At 42.9% G+C, this 24,101-nt stretch overlaps 1 protein-coding gene across 1 annotated transcript in view; it reads left to right on the forward strand.

The window, feature by feature from the left end:
- LOC149469262 (phospholipid scramblase family member 5-like) overlaps positions 1-24,101 on the forward strand; it is a 96,789-nt gene that overhangs the window by 67,413 nt on the left and 5,275 nt on the right. Inside the window, exon 6 of the mRNA XM_089669550.1 lies at positions 4,424-4,585. Coding sequence (XP_089525676.1) covers positions 4,424-4,585 — 162 coding nt within the window. The remainder of the gene's footprint in view (positions 1-4,423; positions 4,586-24,101) is intronic.

The raw sequence follows: 24,101 nt of genomic DNA on the forward strand, positions 1-24,101 counted from the left end.
TTTAGACAGTCTGCTTCAATTCAGCATTACAATTACAGCCTGTCTATGAACCTTGGTGTCTCTCCTGGCAATAGGAAATGTACTGTTATAGTTCAACTCCGGGAAAAGTAAAAATGCTCCCTAGTTTCTGTTTTGGAGACGGTAACAGCAGTTTTACTTACCTGATTCTGTGCTCTTCCAGTAGACAGCACTTCCCTACACTTTGGCAGTGGACTGTCCCTATGGTGTCCTCATGTCCAGTGCTGATTTATGGTCCTTGCCTTGGTTCTGTTGAGATCAGAGGCATCCAACTGCTAGAGTGCAGGGGAAAAATGGCTGCAGGGACCAGTCTAGCAGCAGAGTGGAGCCTGCAAGACTGGAGGATCAAGTAAGTGAAAAAAGGCTTTACCTGGGGTTGGGGTAACATATTCTTTAACCATTGTAGTGCTGGCAGAACAGTGCTGAAAAAGGTAGACCTTTTCTTTTCCCAGATTTCAGATATAAAGAAACTCCTCTCTCCCCAAAACAGAACAAGAGGTAACCTTAAGTAAACCGGGTTCACACTGAATACGACTTTGAATTCGTACAACTTCATTTGAAGTTGCACGATTTCAAAGTTGGATGTCAGTCTGACTTTAGGTGCGACTTGTAAGACACCTATGCAAGTCGCACCCGAATTCCCGAATTCGGCAAAAGTAGTGCAGGAACTACTTTCCAAATCCTACGAGGTCAGAGTCACACTGATTAGAAGGGTTCTATTGCCGATCACTGGGTGTGACTTGTCATGCAATTTGAACTGTCATTGATTTGAAGTCGCATAGGTGTGAATAGATCTAATAGTGGAACTCGGCTAAACACACCATTAAAATAATCATGTTTCCTCTTTCTACTTGCCAAGGGTTTTGTAATTTTGAACAACCATTCTTGTGATATACACATTTCAGCAAATCAGTAAGATTAGTCTGTTACATGGTTTACCAATTTGGGTAAGTCATATTACCTAAACAGAGGCAATGATACTGATTCATTGCCAAATGAGGAGGCTGGAGGAGAAAAGATGACGTGATGGTACATTGCTGAACCAGGAAGCATTGCTTAATTAGGAACTGCATGTACCACCTGCCTTGCTGTGCAGTGTGGAACTTATATAAAATGTATAGCACTAGCTGTACAAGATTACAGCAAGATTAAGGCAAATTAACCAATAAACAAATACAGTATGTACTTTAACTTGTGCATTTGGTTCTGCCTAGAGATTTGGTTTGAATACAGTTACCTCCAATAGCCTACATGTAGCACATACCAACTTACAGAGAGCCATGTACCTAGTGTCCAGTAGGAAGTTGGAGGAGCAAGAAAGGGTAACCTATTCTGCTATGAAATTTATATGTGCATGGTAGTGTGTAACAAGGGTTTAATAGCCTCATGGGTTTGTCCTGGCCACTGAACATGGAAGCCCTACCCCTAATCAATACTGTGTGTGGGGCACGAGAAGTTCATCCAGGGTACATAGCCTGTCTTTAGAAACAAGAAGGATGATTTAGAAATGGGGTCCTTTTCCATCCAGGAAAGTCACCTACAGTTGGGCATGGGACCCATGAAGTACTGGGTCAGACCTAAACTAAGTTGAGAAGCACTGCTGCAACACCCTTCTTTACCACCCAACACTGGGACATTGTGAAAATGGCATCATACTGTATGTTTGGGACTTGCCAAAAAAGGTGGAATTGATTGCAACCAGAGTTTGCTGCCCTGCAACTGTTCATTAACTAATGTGATGGATTTTTGTTTGTAACTAAGTTATGTTGCAGTAAAGAGTTGAAGTGAAACCGAGAAACTGCCTCAAGATTAATTTGCATGTAAAGACAGCAACATGTAGGTAGGTGTATTGCAATCTATGCAAATATAGCATAGAGATAGACAGGCAACAGCAGTAAGTCTTACAATATGCTAGATTGAATGGAATCTTGTGTGAGACTTATGCTCAGTCAATACCTGTGAAATCCCCTTAACAGCAGCCAGTTTGGGATAGCAGGAATGGTGGTTGTTTAGGTTGGGTCAGTCGGTGGAGGTGACTAAGAAGGTTCATCCAGTGCACTGGCCATGTCATTGTACAAATTGCTTAGGAACTGAACCTGTAACTACAGGATCAGCTGAAGGCTCAGTAGTGAAGACAACTAAGTAGTTCTATCTAGGCCAGGAATGGGCAAACTACGGCCCGGCAGACCTTTTAATCCGGCCTGCGGAGCGTGATACAAAAAAAAAACAGCCAGGGCAGGCAAACATTTGCATCATTCAGCGCGCTCAAATGCAATGATTGGCCAGTCTCGCTGCCACTCACATCCTGATAGCCAGTGATTGGCTGTCAGGATGTGTGTAGGCGGGGCAGCGTGACGAACATGAGGGGAGCTAGGCTCCTCTCGCAGTCCGCCCTGAAGACCGGAACGGCGCGGGAACACGGCAAGAGGAACGCGCGGAGCAAAGGTAAGTAAATTGACACAGGGGGGACTTGGCTTACTACTTGGGGGGGAATAGTACTATGGGGGATGAAATGTTACAAATTTTAATTTAATTTATATTAATTCACACATACACATCATTCATCTACTCTTGGTCCGGCCCCCGGGTCCAATATATGAACCCATTGCGGCCCTCAAGTCAAAAAGTTTGCCCACCCCTGATCTAGGCCAAGGGCCTGAGAAATGGAACCAGAGTAGAAAGTGGTAAAAATATGTAACCAGTGGAACGAGGTTAGAGAATTGGCTCATTGTCCTTAAGAAGCATCTGTGATCTTAAGTTCCCATGTCTGGAAATTGGCTTAACAGTATGAAAGTCAGGGGATTCTCTAACAAGAGTGCCATAGGATCTGTTGCTTCTTGGAAGTTTTGTATATGTATAGGTAACAGAGGGATTTTTTGGAAATGGAAACATCAGTCCCACCCTGCAAGCCAAAGTCCTAGGTGTCACTCTAGACTCAAACCTGTCCTTCCAACCCCATGTCCAATCGCTGGCAAACTCATGCAGGCTCCACCTCCGTAACATCTCCATAATACGTACGTTCCTAACCCCAGACACTACTAAACAACTCATTCACTCCCTCATTATCTCACGTCTGGACTACTGCAACTCCCTTCTCACCAGCTTACCCCAACACAGGCAATCCCCGCTTCAGTCTACCCTGAACTCAGCGGCCAGACTCATCCACCTTACCAACCGCTCCACTTCTGCCACCCCCCTCTGTCATTCCCTCCACTGGCTTCCAATTGCCCAACGCATCAAATTCAAACTACTAACACTGACATACAAAGCCATTCATAACACTGCCCCAAACTACCTCACCAACCTGTTACCCAAATACCACCCAACCCGTACTCTTCGCTCCTCACAAGACCTGCTACTTTCTAGCTCCCTGGTCTCCTCCTCCCACACCCGACTGCAGGACTTCTCCAGGACTTCCCCCATCCTCTGGAACTCACTACTCCAATCTATCATACTGTCACCTACCCTCCTCGCCTTTAGGCGCACCCTGAAAACCCATCTCTTCAGGGAAGCCTACCCCACCCTCAATTAACAGCCGATCTCCTCCACTCCTCCTACCACTCCATCCCCCACAGCCACTTCCTCCTGTACCACTATCCTCTCCCTCCTAGATTGTAAGCACGAAAGAGCAGGGCCCTCAAACCCTTCGTGTATTGTTTTGTTACTGTATTGTCTCATGTTCTGTCCCCCACTATAATGTACAGCGCTGAGCAAACCTTCTGATGCTATATAAATACTGTATAATAATAATGATAATAATAAATAATGTTTTATCCAAATCCCTTTATCTAAAGATGTCTGTTAGGGTGGAGAGGGAAGTCGGAACTGAAACACAGCTGCATTTTAGATTCTGTTGGGAATTACTGCTACTGGGGACTGGTGGGGGCAGGTAAGCTCCTATCCCTTCTGCACGTGAGCTAGTATACAAGCCCTTTGAATCTTTAGTCCATAAACCTGCGGTTGTTGGAATTCTTCTGGTGGAATTTCCAGTACGGAAAGTAAATAATGAACTACAGAGTCCAAAAACAAGTGTGTGACAGTCTTGTAAAGGGATTAGTAGTGTAGTGTAATCGAGATTAAAGAATAGCATATTCCATAAATCTGCAAACCTAGAAATACTGTACCTTGTCTGGCTTATACTAGTAGACCAGTTTATGATAGGAATACCACATGGACCCAGTTCAGAAAAATATATGTTCCTGGGATGGAAAATTTTAAGATTTCTTGAGATATTCTAATGTGGGCTGGATGTACCCATTAAGCAAAATGTATTTTCAAAGTATCCAAGGGATTTAGTGTTTTTCTGACATAATATTAATTAATGGAATGATAAGACTAGAACTGCATCTTGAACACTGAAATGTTACGTAAAATACTTTTTCTTGTTTGCATTTTTATTCTATAGGTGAAAACATTAAGTGAAAAATCAGTGATTGGCAAAATTTCCAAGTATTGGTCAGGATTTGTGAATGACGTTTTTACCAATGCTGATAACTTTGGGATAGAATTTCCTGTTGATCTGGATGTAAAGCTGAAAGCTGCTTTGATTGGTGCCTGCTTTCTAATAGTAAGTATATTTAAAATAGTGTCACTCAATACATCTTTGTGTTCTATATACCGTCTCTCACATGATCCGACAAGATCTCTCAAGAGCGCCATCACCTTCTCTCCAGCTTCTTCTGAGTGCTCTTCTTCCCCCATATTGATTTGCCGGCATGGGAAGACCTAAAGCCCACGCACATGCAGGAGTTCAGTAATCCTGTCACTCAAGCTCCATGCCAGAAATATATGCATGTGCAGCTCAGTGAATATTCTACAGAATATTATGATTGGGCAGGTGAGGTTATTTTATTGCTGAAGTGACATGGCTCTCAATAAATAGCCTACCACTTGCAGCCATCTCTTCAGGACCCTGAAAATGGGGTTTACAGAAATAATACTAACTTTTCTAAATGCATCTATAATTGCATTTGACAAGGTTTTACAATCTGACAACCAACATAATGCTGCTTAGAATTAAATTGCAAATTTCATTATGTGTTCCATTAGCCTGCTGAACCTAGTAATATTAGAGTGTTTGGTGACTGACTGCCATCAGTGTAACCGCTTTTGATCAGTGTAACTCCATTACAGTAAAAATTATGGATTATGGCGAGCTGACAGACTAAAATATACTTAGCTCAAATAAAGCCAGATTTACAGATGTGTATTAGTTCTAGATTGTTTTATTTATGTATGTATTTATTTTTAATACAATCGCTTTTATTGGAAAGTAAAAAGTAATACAAACCAAATGACATTACATAAGTAGTGTTAAGAACAATTTGTTAAGATGGCTCATAGTCAAATATACATGTGATGTAAAACTCTGTGATGTAAATACTAACATAAATCTACTACGTCCCAACCAGGACTTAACAATAGTAGCCACTAAAAGGACTAGTTACAGTATCAGAACATGGGTACAAATGGGGTGCAAAGAAAGGAAATATAAAGAGAGGTGAATTATCAATATCCATTACACCTTGGCCAAAAGTTAGTTTCAGAATAGATTACCATATGAAGACCATGGTTCCCATTTACGTTCAAAGATATGCATGATGTCTAAGATAGTGTGGTGAATTCAATCCATCAATTTGATGGCTTCCATGCTTTGTAGCACCAGAGACCAAGGTACTGTAGAGGTACACCAGCTTATGCCGATGGCCCTTAAAATTGCACTAAAGAGAGTATGAACAAGTTTTTTACTAGGGAATGGTATATCTGGCAAAGAAGCAAAAAGCAGGCACATAGGTAATGTCAAGGTCAATTGAGTGCCGGTAATTTGGGAAACCTTAAATGCTGTCTTCAGCCAAAGAGGTTTAAGGGCTGAACAGCTCCAGAATATATGGAGGAAAGTGCCGCTATCTGGGCAATCCCTAAAGCAGGTCTCTGGATAATCAGGGGGGATTTTATGTAATTTATTAGGAGTGAGAAACCATCTCATATAAAGTTTCACTACTGTCTCTTTAATGGTCATAAAATGTGCGCATTTGTGCATATTAGCAAGTATATCCATCCACTCTTCAGTAGAAAACACTTGATCAATTTCAGTTTCACACTGTGCCACTGCAGAGGATTTATCAGGTAAATATAGCGTATTTAAAGAACTATGAAACTTAGAGATAATACTGCTATTATGGGAGGAATTATGGCAAATCCATAAAAATGTCTAATCTGTAAATATTTATAAAATTACAATTGTGGGAAGGCATATTGTTGTTGGAGATAAGCAAGGGAACAGAACTGTGGACCCTGCATAAGAGAGTGTAGCATAGTCAAGGTATACGTTTCCCACCTTGAGTAGTCGTTGGCGGTATGTAAAGCCGGGGAGAAACTTGGGTCCCACTTATAGGAGGATAGGGGAAGTATACTATACTACTGTATACTGTACTATACAGTTTATATTTTTTGTGGTATAATCTCCATAAACGTAATGTTTGAGATAATATACTGTTCAGAGGAGCCATATCTCTAGGACATATAGTAGTAGACCTTAATACTCCTGGATGGTGAAATGGATGGATCAAAGTCAACTCAAGTAGGTGCCATGGTATCTGCATGGGAGAGGTATGCCATTGCACTGTTTGTGCAAGTCTGGCAGTTAAGTAATAGTGGCATATGTTAGGTATCTCCAATCCTCCTTGGGATAAGGGTCTATACACCAATGGCTTGCCAAAGCAGGGTCTTTTGCCCCTCCAAATAAATTTTATTATTGCTCTTTGAATCGTTTCAATAGTCTGATGGGAGACATAAATAGGCAGTGCTCTAAAAAATGAAGCAGTTTTGGTAATATGGACATCTTGATGGCTGTAACTCTGCCTGAAAGGGAGAAAGGAAATGTAGACCATAACTGCAGCCACTGCTTAACCCTGGAGAAAGCTTGCAGGTAGTCTAATGCTATGGCATGGGAGGGATCCATCACATATAGAAAAGCCAAACCTATCTTTAATACTAAAGATCATGGGTTGAGGTAAGTTAATAGGAAGAGACGAACATTTAGCTAGACTGAGAAAGATCGTGAAAGATCTTTAGTGTGGATACTAGGTTACAAAGAGAAACACCTGGGTCTGATAAAAACACAAGCACATCATCTGCGTACATGCTTAATTTGAACTCATGGACCCCCTTAGTGTAGCCTTTGATGTTTTGGTCATTGTTGATGGCTGTAGCCAAGAGTTCAATGGCCAGGGCAAAAACCAATGGTGATAGGGGGCAACTCTGTCTTCTGCCTCTGCCAATATGGAAATATACAGAGGAACAGCCTGATAGCTTGATTTGTGTGCACAGATTATAATATAATGCTCTAAAGCCATGCATAATTTCTCCCTGAAAGCCAAATTTGGCTAAGATGATTTCCACATATGACCATAAGACGCTGTCAAGCACCTTGTGTATGTCTAGGCCTAGTTAAAGAAGATTACGAGAAAAGAGATCTGCATCTTGTATGATGTTAGGGGTAAGACTAATATTGTATGTAATTTGTCTAGAGGGAATAAAGCCCATCTGGTTTGGTGATATTAAAATAGTAATAATAGGCACTAAACGGTTTCTAGATTGTATTATGATTGAGTTACCACAGCCATTCTGGAGTCTGCCAAAGAAAATTTTCTGTATCCTGCTTTACTTCTAGCTAGACTGTTTTAGTGGTATTTTATTATGCTGCCACAATCCTTCTGGCTGAACTGCTTTGCATCAGTGGGGAGATTTACTAAAGCTGGAGCATTCAGAATCTGGTGCAGCTGTGCATAATAATCAATCAGCTTCTAACTTCAGGTTGTTTTATTAATCTTGTCAATAAAACCTAGAAGCTGATTGGTTAATATGTACACCTGCACCAGATTCGGTGTGCACCAGCTGTAGTAAATCTCCCCAATGTGTCTTTAACTGGACTGTCATGCGTTACCTCTCATAAATGCCTGGCACAGGCATGAAATTTAAGTTTGTTTTTTCTGTTGCCAGTGTGTGCATTTTAGGGAAAATTAAGGGTGGCACTGTGTGCAATATGACTTCCCCATTCTCTCAACACAGTTTAGGGTCATCAGACCTAATTATCATCACACCTTCCCTCTTTAGAAGATTGCAGAAAAGGTATTGCATGTTTCCTTCCAATGCAATCCATTTCATCTGGGTCTGCTTGCCATGACAGTTCTTGAAGTTGCCAAGGTTATTTCTTTTCTTAAGCTGTATGATGAAATCATATTTCTGGAGAATCAAGCTCTAACAGGGTAGCTTGGCATTCACTCTAGGAACATAGTTTAACTAGCTGATTGGATTGTGCTTGATGATCACTATAAAGCTTTGACCATACAGGGAGTGTTGCAGCTTCTGCAGCACCCACGTGATCCTTCATGGTGGCATATGCTACCTCCCTAGAAAGTAGTTTTCTGCTCAGGAGGAGGATGGGATGTTCCTCTCCTGACTGATCCACCTGTTTCAGGACCACACCTAAGCCACAGGCAGAAGGCTTTAAATCTGGAGATTGACGCTCAGGAGCACTGGCTAGTTCCCCTTTCAAGGCCTGAGAGGCTTTAATACACTTTAGCATTCAGGACACCAACTTAGGTAGTTACTTCTATGTTAGGTTAATCAGACATTTAAGTCTAGCTACTGTAGCTTCACATAAATGTCCTATAGTAGCTTGCTGCCCCCAATAATAACATAATCTGGGTTTCTTTTGGTTTAAGTACTAGACCTCAATGCCTATCTATCACTTATTGGGGTTAACAGTCAGATTATCATCTGCCAGTCCAGAACTTGTGTCAGATGTGCGAGATGTTCTTCCCAGGTAGGGTTGAACACTGAAATGTTATATTAGTAGGCTACTGCAAATGATTCCAGCCATCCCAGCAGGTCATTCGCAATCCTTTGAGAGGTTTTTGGCATAATCTTCATCCCAAACAGCATTACTGTGAACTCAAAAAATATGAAAAAAGGGTGAAAAAGGCAATTTTTTTCCAAAGCCTCAGGGCCAGGGTAATTTTTAAGTTTCCTCTGCCTGCTAAGGTCCAGGATTGTTGGATAATGGGTGGCTGCCAGATTATCCAACAACTCATTGACCCAAAGCGTAGGGTAGACATCAGCAGTAGTAATGTTATTCAGCTTTTTGTGCAGAACCTGGTAGTTTTATCCTTTTTTGGGGACCAGGACTATTTGTGACATCAAGGCACTATGGGACTTCTGAATGACCCCTAACTGCAGCATCTCTTTAATTTCTTTTTTTTTGTCTGCCTGCACCTCCAGTAAGATGCAGAAGGCAGACTGTTTGATAGGAGGCTGTGCCCTGCATCTACCTTGAGGACTGAAAGGAGGGTCCTCCCTGGTTTCCCTCTTAAATGGTCCTGGTATGGCAAAAGTACTTCAGTCACCAAAATTTACTATGTGAAAAACAGGTGTGAATTGATTTTCAGGCCTGCCCCAAACTCCCAAGTGTCAGCTAACAAGACTAAAAGTGAGACAGTTTCTTCCTGTTCAAGCAGGCTGCAAACGTACATTACATATGCTGTTTTTTATGTCTTAAGTATGTTCACATGGAAAGTTTTTTGTCTTCTACTTCCTTTTCCCAAACGTACCACATAAATTAACCACTTACGCTCCAGAGGATATACCCCCCTTCTTGACCAGGCCCTTTTTTGTGATATGGCACTTCGTTACTTTATTTTTTACTTTTTACGCTATTAAAAAAAAAAGGCTGATAATTGAGAAAAAAACAATATTTTTTATTTTCTGCTATTAAATATGTCCAGTAAAAAAAATTAAAAAATCTAATTTTGTCATAAATTTAGGCCAAAATGTATTTTGCTACATGTCTTTGCTATAAAAAATCCCAATACGTGAAAAATTAGTTGCGGTGATCAGCGACTTATAGCGGGACTGCGGTGGGCATTCTGACACTGGGGGGAACTGACTTGGTGTTACTGACATCCCCAGTGACACCAATACAGTGATCATTGCTAATAAAAAGCACTGACACTGGCACTGGGCAGGAAGGGGTTAACATCTGGGACGATCAAAGGGTTAACTGTGTGCTGTTTTACTATGTGCTGTGTGTCAGTTTCCCTGTAAGCACACTGCTTTGTATGGCTCTGCTATGCAGAGCCATACAAAGCAGTGTGCAGTAGTTGACAGGGGAGAGATCTGTATTTTTTACATACAAGTCTCTCCCCCGTCAGAAATCCTCGAAGATCGCCGGGTGCCAGCGGGGAATCACCGGCCGGTACTCGATGATTAACAGCTAAGGCCGCGAATGGCTTGCACGCATCCCATACACCAAACTGCAAAATCATATATATGTGATTTTGCGCACCCATGCCGCCCTGTAGCAGAATTTCTGCAATAGGGCGTTGCAAAAGCGGTTAAATAATTCAGGTGCAATGTAATTATGCCCCTTCCATGCTGCCTGTAGTTTGTTTTTCAGCATAGGGAATAGAACATTCACTTTCTGATCCACATTGTCTGTCTGTCTCTGGTACTAAGGTTGTGGCAGCATTTTTGCTTGACCAGAGCCTGCGTAATGTTCTCCTGGACCATCGCAACCATTGTTTCCACTTAGTCTCACAACCGTAGCACATAATCCACCACATAAATCCCCCCCCCCCCCCAGTTGCCAATATGATTTTCTAAATCATATCTATATTTCCATTTATTGCGCAGAATGAAATTACGATTTGTTAGAAACTAAATATCATAAATCAGATATATGCCTGGTTGAACCTAGCAATAAAGGTGTGTTTGGTGTCTTAACTTATGGGCATTTTCACAAACATTGGTGTTACAACTTTTGATTAGCGTAACTCCATTACAGTAAGAATTATGGATCACGAATACAGCTGAGTGCTTGAGATGTGCTATAGTTCAGTCTCAGTTCAAATAACACCTGACTTAAAGATGTAAATATAATAAAAAAATTCCTATGAGTCTGAGCTCCATCTAGTGGTATTTTCCCTTTTAAGTGAATGATTTACATTCAAACAGCACAGGATTTAGCATATTTACATTAATTTTCTATCTATTCATACAGAAAAAAATGTACATGCATTCTTTATTGGACAAATTATTTCAAATTCTTTATAAATCAACCCCTAAGGTAAAGAAAAGGAGTACCAAACTTTTCATATTTCCCTGTGACTATCAGACAGCTGATATTGTACCTATCTACAATCAGGGTACTAATGAAAAAGACAGGAAAGTTAATGGAATCTCTCCTGAACAGAATCAATGATAATTTAAAAGCACATACCTTGTTGGACCCAAAGTCAGGGGCGGACTGACCATTTGGAAACTCGGGCACTGCCCGAGGGCCCGGGGTCAGTAGGGGGCCCCATGAGATGCCCCTGGTACCTTTTTCATAGGCTTTTTTGAGTTTGGGCAAGGACACAGGGGCCCCATGATCCCCTATTGCCCGGGGGCCCCATGAGTTGTCAGTTCGCCCCTGCCCAAAGTACCATGGCTTTAGTAAAGGTGGATCATGTCAGACAAATCTGAATGAATTGTCTGACTGTATCAGAAATGTTTTAGACCAGTGGTCTCCAAATTGTGACCCTTTGCTTGCCTTTATCTGGCCCTTGGGGTGCTTTTCCTCCCTCTAATATGAGGCACTATACCTCCCACTAACACCAACATTGGGGCATAATTTCTCCTACCAATATAAAACAATGGAACACTATTCCTCCCACAGACACCAATGATGGGCCATTGTTCCTCCCAATAACACCAACAATGGGCCACTATTCCTGCCACTGACACCAATGATGGGAGAATATTCCTCCTCCCACCAATACTAGGGTATTTTCTATTCCCACTTATCACAGTCTGGCCCCTCTAAAGTCTGAAAGACAATAAACTGGCCCAATTTTTGGAATGTTTGGAGAGCCCTGTTCTAGACCAAGCTAATGCTGTGGACATAGATTAACTTGATTGTAGCAAAGTGTTCTGATCCACATAATGATCTCTTAAAAAAGTTGTACAAGCTAGGACTTAAGCTGGACTAAACTCTTAATCAACATTAACTATTTTTAATCCCTATGCTGCTAGCATTATTAAATAGATAAGAATATATATTATATTTACTTGTTTTAAACATTGTTTTACATTTCTTTTGTTGCTTCCTAGTTTCTGTCCTAGGGCAAAATTATGTCATACATCCCCTAAGTCAGCGGTTCTCAACCTGGGGGTCACGACCCCTTTGGGGGTCGAACGACCATTTCCCAGGGGTCGCCTAAGACCATTGGAAAACACATATTTCAGATGGTCTTAGGAACCGAGACACCGCTCCTCTGACTCAGTCGATGTGTGGGCGGGATGACACGCTGCCCTGTCACCTGGCCACACCTCCGGGATCCATCAACAACTCCGCCTCCTCGCCGCTGATTGGCCACCGGAACTGTAGCTCAGGAGAGGCACACAGGCGGCCAATCACCGGCGAGGAGGTGGAGCTTGGAGAGGAGGAGCCGAGCGGCAGATCTAAGAAGATCGAGGGAACTGCCGGAGTAAGTGAAGAGGAGAGCGTCCAGAGAAGGAAGACAGCTGACAGGTAAGTGAGAGAGCGAGCCCAGGCTGGAGCAGGGGTCAGCAAGGTAAGTATCATTGGTGTCAGTGGGAGGAATAGTGCCCCATCATTTGTGTGACTAATACCAACAATGGGGCACTATTTCTCCCACTGACACCAATGATGGGGCACTATTTCCCCCTCCACCACACTGACATCAATGATGGGGCACTATTCCCCCCACTGACACCAATGATGGGGCACTATTCCTCCCACTGACACCAATGATGGGGCACTATTCCCCCCACTGACACCAATGATGGGGCACTATTCCCCCCACTGACACCAATGATGGGGCACTATTCCCCCCACTGACACCAATGATGGGGCACTATTCCCCCCACTGACACCAATGATGGGGCACTATTCCCCCCACTGACACCAATGATGGGGCACTATTCCCCCCACTGACACCAATGATGGGGCACTATTCCCCCCACTGACACCAATGATGGGGCACTATTCCCCCCACTGACACCAATGATGGGGCACTATTCCCCCCACTGACACCAATGATGGGGCACTATTCCCCCCACTGACACCAATGATGGGGCACTATTCCCCCCACTGACACCAATGATGGGGCACTATTCCTCCCCCCACCGACACCAACGATGGGGCACTATCCCCCCCCCTGACCCCAAAGATGGGGCACTATTTCCCCCTCCACCACACTGACACCAACGATGGGACACTATTCCCCCCACTGACACCAACGATGGGGCACTATTCCCCCCACTGACACCAACGATGGGGCACTATTCCCCCCACTGACACCAACGATGGGGCACTATTCCCCCCACTGACACCAACGATGGAGCACTATTCCCCCCACTGACACCAACGATGGGGCACTATTCCCCCCACTGACACCAACGATGGGGCACTATTCCCCCCACTGACACCAACGATGGGGCACTATTCCCCCCACTGACACCAACGATGGGTCACTATTCCCCCCACTGACACCAACGATGGGGCACTATTCCCCCCACTGACACCAACGATGGGGCACTATTCCTCCCACTGACACCAACGATGGGGCACTATTCCTCCCACTGACACCAACGATGGGGCACTATTCATCCCACTGACATCAGTGATGGGGCACTACTCCTTCCACTGACACCAATGATGTGGCACTACTCCTCCCACTGCAAAATTACAGTTATGAAGTAGCAACGAAAATAATTTTATGGTTGGGGGTCACCACAACATCAGGAACTGTATTAAGGGGTCGCGGCATTAGAAAGGTTGAGAACCACTGCCCTAAGTCTTCATGGTCATTTTTTCCTTTTATTTGGAGGAGGGGCTTTCTCAGCTAAGCACACCCTCCTGCCTGCATGCCTGAGCTAAGGACAGATGGATTCCAGGAAGTAAATGCTACATGAATCATCTGCCCTTACTCAAGATGGGTGCATCTAGAAATGCTAAGGGGTGTTTTTAGTGTGATCCTAAACACAATAAAACAGGGAGACATAGATGGATGGGTGAGTTTGCTTTAAATATAAAAATGAATTAAATATCATTTTCAATTTATGGTGCACAGATACAGTTACATTCCACTTTAAACCTCTGATGGTTACATGAATATGCAGTTGGCTAAAGAATAGGGAAGGGATTTCGTTTTTTCTAATTTCCTTTTTGTATTTTTTGTGATTTGTAGGAATTAGCAGATTGCAGTTATCCTATCTGTACTTCAGTATGAGTGATCTCTAAGCACAGAGCAGGGGCGGACTGACAACTCATGGGGCCCCCGGGCAATAGGGGATCATGGGGCTCCTGTGTCCTTGTCCAAACTCAAAAAAGCCTATGAAAAAGATACCAGGGGCATCTCATGGGGCCCCCTACTGACCCCGGGCCCTCGGGCATTGCCCGAGTTTCCAAATGGTCAGTCCGTCCCTGGCAAAGAGTATATTTTCTTTTCTTTTTTAGGCATCATGCACACGGGCATTTGCCTAGTCATCCTAAACTCATTTAGTCGCTTCAAGTGCTTGGGCATTAATTCATTTTATTGGCCCAAATAATAATTTATGCTGGCTAGTGAAATGAATTAATGCTCAAGCGCATGATGCATTTTAAACTGTTTATGCGCCTCCTGCCTAAATACCGTTGCTTTTGGACGTGCTGGCAATATTTTATTTTTATACCTCTAAATGCCTATATGTTCAGGACTGACATTTATTAAAAATATGACATTTTTTATACAAAACAAAAAACAAAACAGCATGCCCCCCCCCCTCCTTACCCTTAGGTCTGGTAGGAAGGTTAGGAGGGACCCTAGAGTAATTTTTTAAGTGTGTGGGGATCACCCCAAAAGCCATACCAGGCCAGGAGGGAATATTTGATTTGTACAGTTGTGACCAAAATTATTCAACCCCCACTGAAATTGAGTGTTTTGGCCAGTTTGACATTGCTTTTGATCATTCAGTCATCTTGCTTACATTTACATTAAAGAGGCACTTGTAGGTCAGACAAATATAACATAACAGTTATAATGAAATAACCACAAATGTCTTTTCTGTGCTCACAGCATTATCAGTTTTATTCAACCCCCAAGTGACATTCAATCTTAGTACTTAGTACAGCATCCTTTTACAGTTATAACAGCTTTTAAACGTGAAGCATAGCTTGACACAAGTGTCTTGCAGCGATCTACGGGTATCTTCGCCCATTCTTCATGGGCAAAGGCCTCCAGTTCAGTCACATTCTTAGGCTTGCGCACTGCAACTGCTTTCTTTAAGTCCCACCAGAGGTTCTCAATCGGATTTAAGTCTGGTGACTGCGATGGCCACTCCAAAATGTTCCAGCCTTTCCTCTGCAACCATGCTCTAGTGGACTTGGAGGTATGCTTGGGATCATTGTCCTGTTGAAAGGTCCAACGTCTCCCAAGCCTCAGGTGTGTGACGGACTGCATCACGTTTCCATCCAATATCTCCTGGTACTGAAGAGAATTCATGGTACCTTGCACACGCTGAAGCTTCCCTGTACCTGCAGAAGCAAAACAGCCCCAAAGCATGATTGACCCTCCACCATGCTTCACAGTAGGCAAGGTGTTCTTTTCATCATAGGCCTTGTTCTTCCTCCTCCAAACATAGCGTTGATCCATGGGCCCAAACAGTTCTAATTTTGTTTCATCAGTCCACAGAACACTATCCCACAACTTTTGTGGTTTGTCCACATGGCTTTTGGCATACTGCAGTCGACTCTTCTTATTCTTTGGAGACAGCAAGGGGGTACGCCTGGGAGTTCTGGCACGGAGGCCTTCATTACGCAGTGTGCGTCTTATTGTCTGGGCTGAAACTTCTGTACCCACATCTGACAAATCTTTTCTCAGTTCCTCAGCAGTCACACGGGGACTTCTCTCCACTCTACGCTTCAGGTAGCGCACAGCAGTCGAAGTCAGCATCTTCTTTCTGCCACGACCAGGTAGCGTTTCAACAGTGCCCTTTGCCTTGAATTTGCGAATGATGCTTCCTAAGGTGTCTCTTGGTATGTTTAACATCTTTGCAATCTTCTTATAGCCATTGCCCTTCCTGTGAAGAGAAATCACCTCTTCTCTTGTCTTCCTGGACCATTCTCTTGCCTTCACCATGTTTGTAACCACACCAGTAAATGTCTAGAAGGAGCTGAGTATCACAGTCATTTTAAAGCTGCCTAATTGGTGCTTATTATGCTTGATTGCTGCTCGGTGACATCCACAGGTGTTTTCAATACCTGATGGAAAGCACCTGTATGAACCTCTGTTCTTCAGAGTGGTAGTCTTTAAGGGGTTGAATAATTGTGGCAATGAAGAAACCACATAAGAACCATTTACTACTGTATTACATAAACAATTGATGTCATTTTAGTTGCATTTGGGTAGTTACAACGTCCTTGTAGGATTTGATTCTGAATACAATTCCAAATGTACACTATAGTCCCTAAACCCCTTTACAGCATTGGGGGTTGAATAATTTTGGTCACAACTGTATGTATACACAGGAAACCTTCCATGCTGTCCTGAACTGGAATATAAAAAGTGGGATGACACTTGAACCTCAATTGCAAAGGAACCATGTAATATGTTTAAGAATCCAGCCAGCAAAGCCCTGTCTAAGAGGGACTCAGAGAGCTTAGAAAGATGTGCAGAAGACTGGAGATTATGTTCTGTATAAAAAAAACCTTCAGATACATGTGCTCCCTCCACCCTCCTAGCTATTCTCTATGCACTAGTGCAAGAAATCTATTCAAGATTTACTTTAAAGTGACTGGCATCCATCTTTCTTCTATCCTGAGAAAGGAGTCACTACCTGAGATCAATGTGCCTGGGACCTTATTGCCAAAGTAAGCTTAAACCATTCACAATGTAACTGCTGATCAGCTGAAGATCAGTATTTATCTAGGATTTATACCAGCAGTACTACAATAGATATCATAGTGTGGTTGTAAACAGGGTTCATTGGGATCAGAGACCAGTCACTAGGGGTGTGCCAAAAGGCTCTGTACTAGATCCTGGTATGTTTTATCTGCTTGTTAGTGATATAACTGAAGGTTTGGTGGGTAATGTATGTTTTTGCTAAGCATTTGACACAGAAATTTAGTGTTTTTACACTTAAAAAATATAATAAAAAAAAATAATCTCACAGAGTACAATATTGAGGGTAAAGTGTTGAAGCTATCTGTTCAATTCAGATAATAGTAAAATGAGCAAACAGTGTAGCGAGGCAGTGGAAAAAACTAATGAAATTCTGGAGTTCATCACAAGAGGGGTCACTAGCAGGAGGAAAGAGGTGCCAATTCCATTATATAGAGTCTAAAGCTAGGTTCACTTTTGTGCACTTCCAACAATGCACAAAAGCATTCAGACTTTTTGCAGATGCATGGCAGTGCTATTAATTCTTAATGGCTCCCAACACATCTAACAGTGCATGTGTTGTGACAAAGTACCACATGTTTTGGTACACCGAGATTTTTGAAGCACTGCTGTTGCTGTTATTCCCAAGTGGGCTCAACCGGTCCATTTGTCGCCATGACTGCTACTCCAGGTACACTTCCTCTGTCCTTGCAGTTACCACTGCTTCTAGCCACAGTCACTGCTACTGGTAGTTCCACTGCTCCACAGTCACTATTCCTTTTAATCAGGGGCGTCTCTAGGCAGGTGCGGGGGGTGCACGCCACACCGGGTGACACCTTTTGCACAGGGTGACACCGGACCTGCTCCACGGAAAGGTAAGTTTTAATGCACGCCGACGATCCCCGCAGGATGGATCAGATCTGCGAATTGAGCATAATGGATCAAAGTCCGATCCATTATCCTCCCCAATCTGCAGATCCGATCCATCCTGTGGAAATCGTCATCTTGCAACCTATACGGAGTTACCTGATCTCTGCACGAGCTCCACGAAAAGGTAAGTTTTAATGCAAGCCGAAGGTTGGCTTGCTTTAAAACTTACCTTTTCGTGGAGCTCGTGAGAGATGAGTTAACCCCGTATAGGTTGCAAGCCGACGATCCCCGCAGGATGGATCTGATCTGTGGATTGGGGAGGATAATGGATCAGACTCAGATCCATTGTGCTCAATCCGCAGATCTAATTCATCCTGGGTTGATCATCGGAGGGGGTGTCACCAAGTGTTCCGGCACTGGGTGACACCAACCCTAGGGACGCCCCTGCTGGTAATCTCCACTTTTTGTCACAGAGCAATTTTTCCTTCCGCTAATTCAGGGGCATTTTTTCCTGCAACTGACAGAGGAATCTTTCTTCCCACTGACTATTGGCACCAAGCATTTTTTTTCACTGTGCAATATTGCCAAAGATGCCCATCAACAGCAAGGCATTTTATTTTTTTCTGACCAATCAGGTTTTTCTGTAGCACCCTCCTAGTTAGGATGTTAGGCACATTCAGTTATTTTTGGTTCATCTGTAATGAGTAGGTAATGAGTTGAGCAGTTGTTTTCTTTTGACTATTCTTGATTTCACAAGCTGAAAGTTTGATTTCTTTCCCTGACATCTAGAGAGTTCTAGAACAGGGGTCTCCAAACTGTTTAAATAAAGGGCCAGTTTACTGTCCTTACACTATTTAGGGGGACAGGACTGTGGCCAGTGTGAGCAGAAAATGTCTCGGCATCAATGGGAGTAAACACGGCCCCATCATTGGTTTTAGCAGGAGGAATAGTGCCCCGTTGTTGGTATCAATGGGAGGAATAGTGCCCCATTGTTGGTATCAATGGGAGGAATAGTGCTGCATTGATGGTGTCAGTGGGAGAAGTAGCATCCCATCATTGGTCTTAGCAGGAGGAATAGTGCCCATTGTTGGCTTTAGTGGGAGGAATAGTGCCCCATAGTTGGTATCAATGGGAGGAATAGTACCTCATTGACATTGTCAGTGGGAGGAGTAGTGCGCCATAATTGGTCTTAGCAGGAGGAGTAGTGCCCCATTGATGGTGTCAGTGGGAGGAATGGTGCCTCATCATTGGTGTCAGTTGGAGGAATAGTGTCCCAAGTGCCAGATAGAGTCAAGCAAAGGGATGCATCTGGCCCCCAGGCCGTAGTTTGGAGACCAATGTTCTAGAACATAGGGAGTGGAGCAAGGCTCATTGACAACATGAATATTTATGGTGCAGCAGCCAATCCCTGGGGAGGTGGTCCCAGAAGGTGGTTGAAGAGCACACAAATAGTCTGAGCTGTAGAACAGCAGGGTCTTCCATTTGAAGGAAGCTGCTCTCCTGGCCTTGTGAGTACTACTTGATTACATGATCCAGGTGACGGTGTACTGTTGGGATAGCTGGGCCAAGTAGTCGCTCTCCTGAGAGGTTCATACCTTGGGCCTCCCCTAGTCTCCCGTGTGGAATCTTTCTCTGAACTCGGCAGAAGATCTGTTCTTCAAGATTGTAGCATAGAGAATTGTGTCCTCCTGTTGCTACTAGTGGACCTGGAGCATCCCATATCACTTTGCACCCTCCCCTAGTTTATTCAGCAATAAATCACAAAAGATATCCCCTAAACTGCATTTTGTGTCAGTGTGTCTGCACTGTGCTATAAGTGTGCTGATAGCCTCTGAACTGGTGTGGGATAACTCTGGTCATCATCATTATCTGTGCTGTGACTGTGCTTTTGACCATAATCAACCAGCGTCTCTATCAAGGGTATCACTACATTTCTTTCCACTGACTATTATTTCTGGACATTTTTTTCCCACTAACCACAAATGCTGTTTTTTCCCTCCTGACCAGCATTGTAAGGGACGCTGTGTTACATAATCCTGTTACCTTGCCAATGCAGGGCAAAACATCACTGTCTTTACCAGGAAAATCCTTGGCTCCATTTATATTCATCTTGTCAATGTTACCTTATAGATCCTTCCTCCACTGAGGCCACATTGAAATCTGAGGTGTTGGTGACTGCAGGGATTGGTAATGTTACCCTACATATAACAGTACTTGGACCTAGCAATTGACTTTTATACCTGAGCAATGCAACAAGAGACTAATCTGTCACCAGCTGTGGAGAAAGAAGGAGTGGGGAATATTACAGGACACTGACAAGGTGAGTATTACTGGACTGGGGGCCCCTTTGCAGAGACAATGTCAAACTGCCAAATTACAAAGTGTCAGTGGCTCTTTAAACCAGAGATGATGTCACTTTAAAGAATAAGTGTACATTTAAACCAAGTACACAATTCCATTTTGTTTCTCAAGGTCCCCTGGCTGAAAGAGATCTACTCTCCCTCTTCACACATCTATACCTACCTCAGTATCATCACCACATCCTCTTCAGTCCTTCATCACTTGCCATGGTAATTAGAAGGTTGCATAATAGTTTTTTTTTCTACTGGGGGCATTAAAAATGTTGCTATAGGGCCCTGTGATTTCTGGTTGTGCCCCTGTAAATAGTCTTCTATTAACATCTGAAACAGTATTGCACAGCGTGATTTTAGTTAGACCAGCTCAAGACGCAATGTGATTAGCAGCAAAAGTGCTTATAATCAGTTGTCCCTCAGTTACCTTTGAAGTGGCTTCCAGCAACTTCTTGGGTGATGCTTATTACCTGTCAGCATGAACACTTGCTGCACTTGCAGGATTACACTTTCTATAAGCCTGACGCACAGCATTAGTTTCCTAATTAATTTGATTCATTAAAATATCTCACATTATTAATATCTAAAGTGTTTTACAGTGCCTTGAAAAAGTATTTATACCCCTTGAAATTTTCCACATTTTGTCATGTTACAACCAAAAACGTAAATGTATTTTATTGGGATTTTATGTGATAGACCAACACAAAGTGGCACATAATTGTGAAGTGGAAGGAAATGAGAAATGGTTTTCAAAACTGTTTACAAATAAATATCTAAAAAGTGTGACATGCATTTGTATTCAGCCCCCGAGTCAATACTTTGTAGAACCACCTTTTGCTGCAATTACAGTTGCAAGTCTTTCTGGGAATGTCTCTACCAGCTTTGCATATCTAGAGAGTGACATTTCTGCTCATTCTTCTTTGCAAAATAGCTCAAGCTCTGTTAGATTGGATGGAGAGCATCTGTGAACAGCAATTTTCAAGTCTTGCCACAGATTCTCAATTAGATTTAGGTCTGGACTTTGACTGGGTCATTCTAACACATGAATATTATTTGATCTAAACTATTCCATTGTAGCTCTGGCTGGATGCTTAGGGTCGTTGTCCTGCTGGAGATTGAACCTCCACCCCAGTCTCAAGTCTTTTGCAGACTCTAACAGGTTCTCTGTCCCTGCTGAAGAAAAGCATCTCCACTACATGATGCTCCCACCACCATGTTTCACGGTAGGGATGGTGTGTTCAGGGTGATGTGCAGTGTTAGTTTTTCGCCACACATAGCATTTTGCTTTTAGGCCAAAAAGTTCAATTTTGGTCTCATCTGACCAGAGCACCTTCTTGCACATGTTTGCTGTGTCCCCCACATGGCTTCTTGTAAACTGCAACTGGTACGTCTTATGGCTTTCTTTTTGCCACTCTTCCATGAAAGCCAGATTTGTGGAGTGCACTACTAATAGTTGTCCTGTGGACAGATTCTCCCACCTGAGCTGTGGATCTCTGCAGCTCTCCAGAGTTACCATGGGCCTCTTGGCTGCTTCTCTGATTAATGCTCTCCTTGCCCAGACTGTCGGTTTAGGTGGACAGCCATGTCTTGGTAGGTTTGCAGTTGTGCAATACTCTTTCCATTTTCGGGTGTTGGATTGAACAGTGCTGCGTGAGATATTCAAAGCTTGGGATATTTTTGTTATAACCTGACCCTGCTTTAAACATCTCCACAACTTTATCCCTGACCTGTCTGTTGTGTTGTTTGGCCTTCATGATGCGGTTTGTTCATTAATGTTCTCTATCAAACCTCTGAGGGCTTCACAGAAGAGCTGTATTTATCCTGAGATTAAATTACACACAGGTGGACTCTATTTACTAACTAGAAAAGCTACAATTTCTGGGGGAATTGTGTGAAGTGTTCTTGCCTCTACCAGTAGTCTACAACTAGAGTGGGCGGAGTAACTGGGTGGAGTGGCTTGAACAAATATTAAAAATGAAGGCACAGTCGGAGTTTAGAAATTGCCCTTCAAATTTGAGGTGGCTAGATTGCAGTTTCAATGAATGTCACTGAGCGGCGTGAGTTGCAAACAAAAGGTCATATTGTGAAAACTATCAGGATTCCTCCATTCATTCCTATGGCCAATTTCACCACAAAAACGGCGATATATATCGTGAACCATTCGGCGAAACGTTCCACAAAGTAATAGTACACCAATCGGGAACAATCCACATGTTTCGGTATATTACTGTCTATGTAGTGTAAAAACTGTGGGAGGAGTTAGGGTAGTAAATTTGGCTATAATAATAAGAATATATATGTGAGATAATAGTAAGTGGTCTTGCCATGCAAGTACACTTAATTAGGTGACTTCTGAAGGCAATTGGTTCCACTAGATTTTAGCTAGGGGTATCAGAGTAAAGGGGGCTGAATACAAATGCATGCCATACTTTTCAGATATTTATTTGCAAAAAGTTTTGAAAACCATTTATCATTTTCCTTCTACTTCACAATTATGTGCCACTTTGTGTTGGTCTATCACATAAAATCCCAATAAAATTCATTTACGTTTTTGGTTATAACATGACAAAATGTGGAACATTTCAAGGGGTATGAATACTTTTCAAGTCACTGTACATGATGCATGGCTTTATACTTTGGGTGGAGACATATTTTTTTCTTTTATGTGAATCAAAAATGGATAAAAGATAAGGGACTCTAGTATAACATTGATGATTGCGGCAACAATGCCCTTTGGGCAAAGAATAAGCAGAAAAAAAAATCCTACTGGGACAAATAAATGTCAAAAATCTCTTCTACTTAAAGGATAAGTTCACCTTTGGGAACATATTACATGTTCCACCCGTTTTGGTCAAAATGTTCCTATAGCTGCAGCCATGCCCGCCGCCCCCCTGACAGATAATACAGGGAGAAGTCTCACCGTATTGTCAAATTTGAAAACAGCTTGGCCATGCAGGGCTCTGCCCACATGGTCATGTCATTCATTCATGGACTCCCGTGAATTAATGAACTTCAAGCCTTAGCAGCAGAGGGCTTGTAGTTTTCAATGAACTACCACGGCGCTATGGAGCGCTGTGGTAGTTCATTGAACCTTCCTGTCAGAATATCTGCTTCGCCGTACATCCCGTATGGCAAGCAGATATTCTGACAGGTCTGCAGGAGACCTGCATGGCATCAGCGGTCTACTGATCCCTGGTGCAATGCTTTCCAGACTCCTGCAGACAAAAATAGTAAATACACATTTTTTTACATGCAAAAAAATGTGCATTTGTTTTTTTCTAAAAAGTGAACTTATCCTTTAACAATACCACTGTATAAGCCACTTGTTACCACTAGATGGCGATCTTCATATAGACGTTCAGAAAATTCTATATTTTTGGTGTAATTTGTGAGAACACCTCAATGTGACCCACATTCCTTCAACTACCAAGCTCCTTGCAGAGGGCCTAGCTAGTTTTGACTAGGAGACAAGAGAAACTGTTTTACTTATCTGATTCTCCACAACCCCAGCAGGCAGAGCTCTCCCATGGTACAGTGGTGGACTGTCCCTTGGCATCTTCACATCCAATGCAGAGCTATGGACCCTGCTCTGGTCTTGATGACATCAGGACTTCTAGGCCACTAGAGCGTGAGGGTGCAGAAGCTGCAGGGACTGGTCTGGCTGTGGGAAGGAGGGGAGGATTGGGTGTGTAAATCTCCTTTTCTTGTTCCACTAGACATAAACAAGCAATTAACACATGTAGTGCAGGCACAGCCCAACAGCAAAGGATCATTTTTATAGCTAAAACACAAATCAAGGAAAGTTAGATGGAATGCAGAAGGATCGTAAAAGTTCTAGCAGAAATATTTTTAATGTGACAGGTCATAAATGGCTGTTGTAAAAACGTCATAAAACAGACTACACATCTATTAGTCTGGTTTTATTTAAAATAGTATTAAG

This window comes from Staurois parvus, unplaced genomic scaffold, assembly GCF_062004578.1.
Source record: "Staurois parvus isolate SC_StPar_1 unplaced genomic scaffold, SC_StPar_1.0 ptg000078l, whole genome shotgun sequence".
Classification (NCBI taxonomy): Eukaryota; Metazoa; Chordata; class Amphibia; order Anura; family Ranidae; genus Staurois; species Staurois parvus.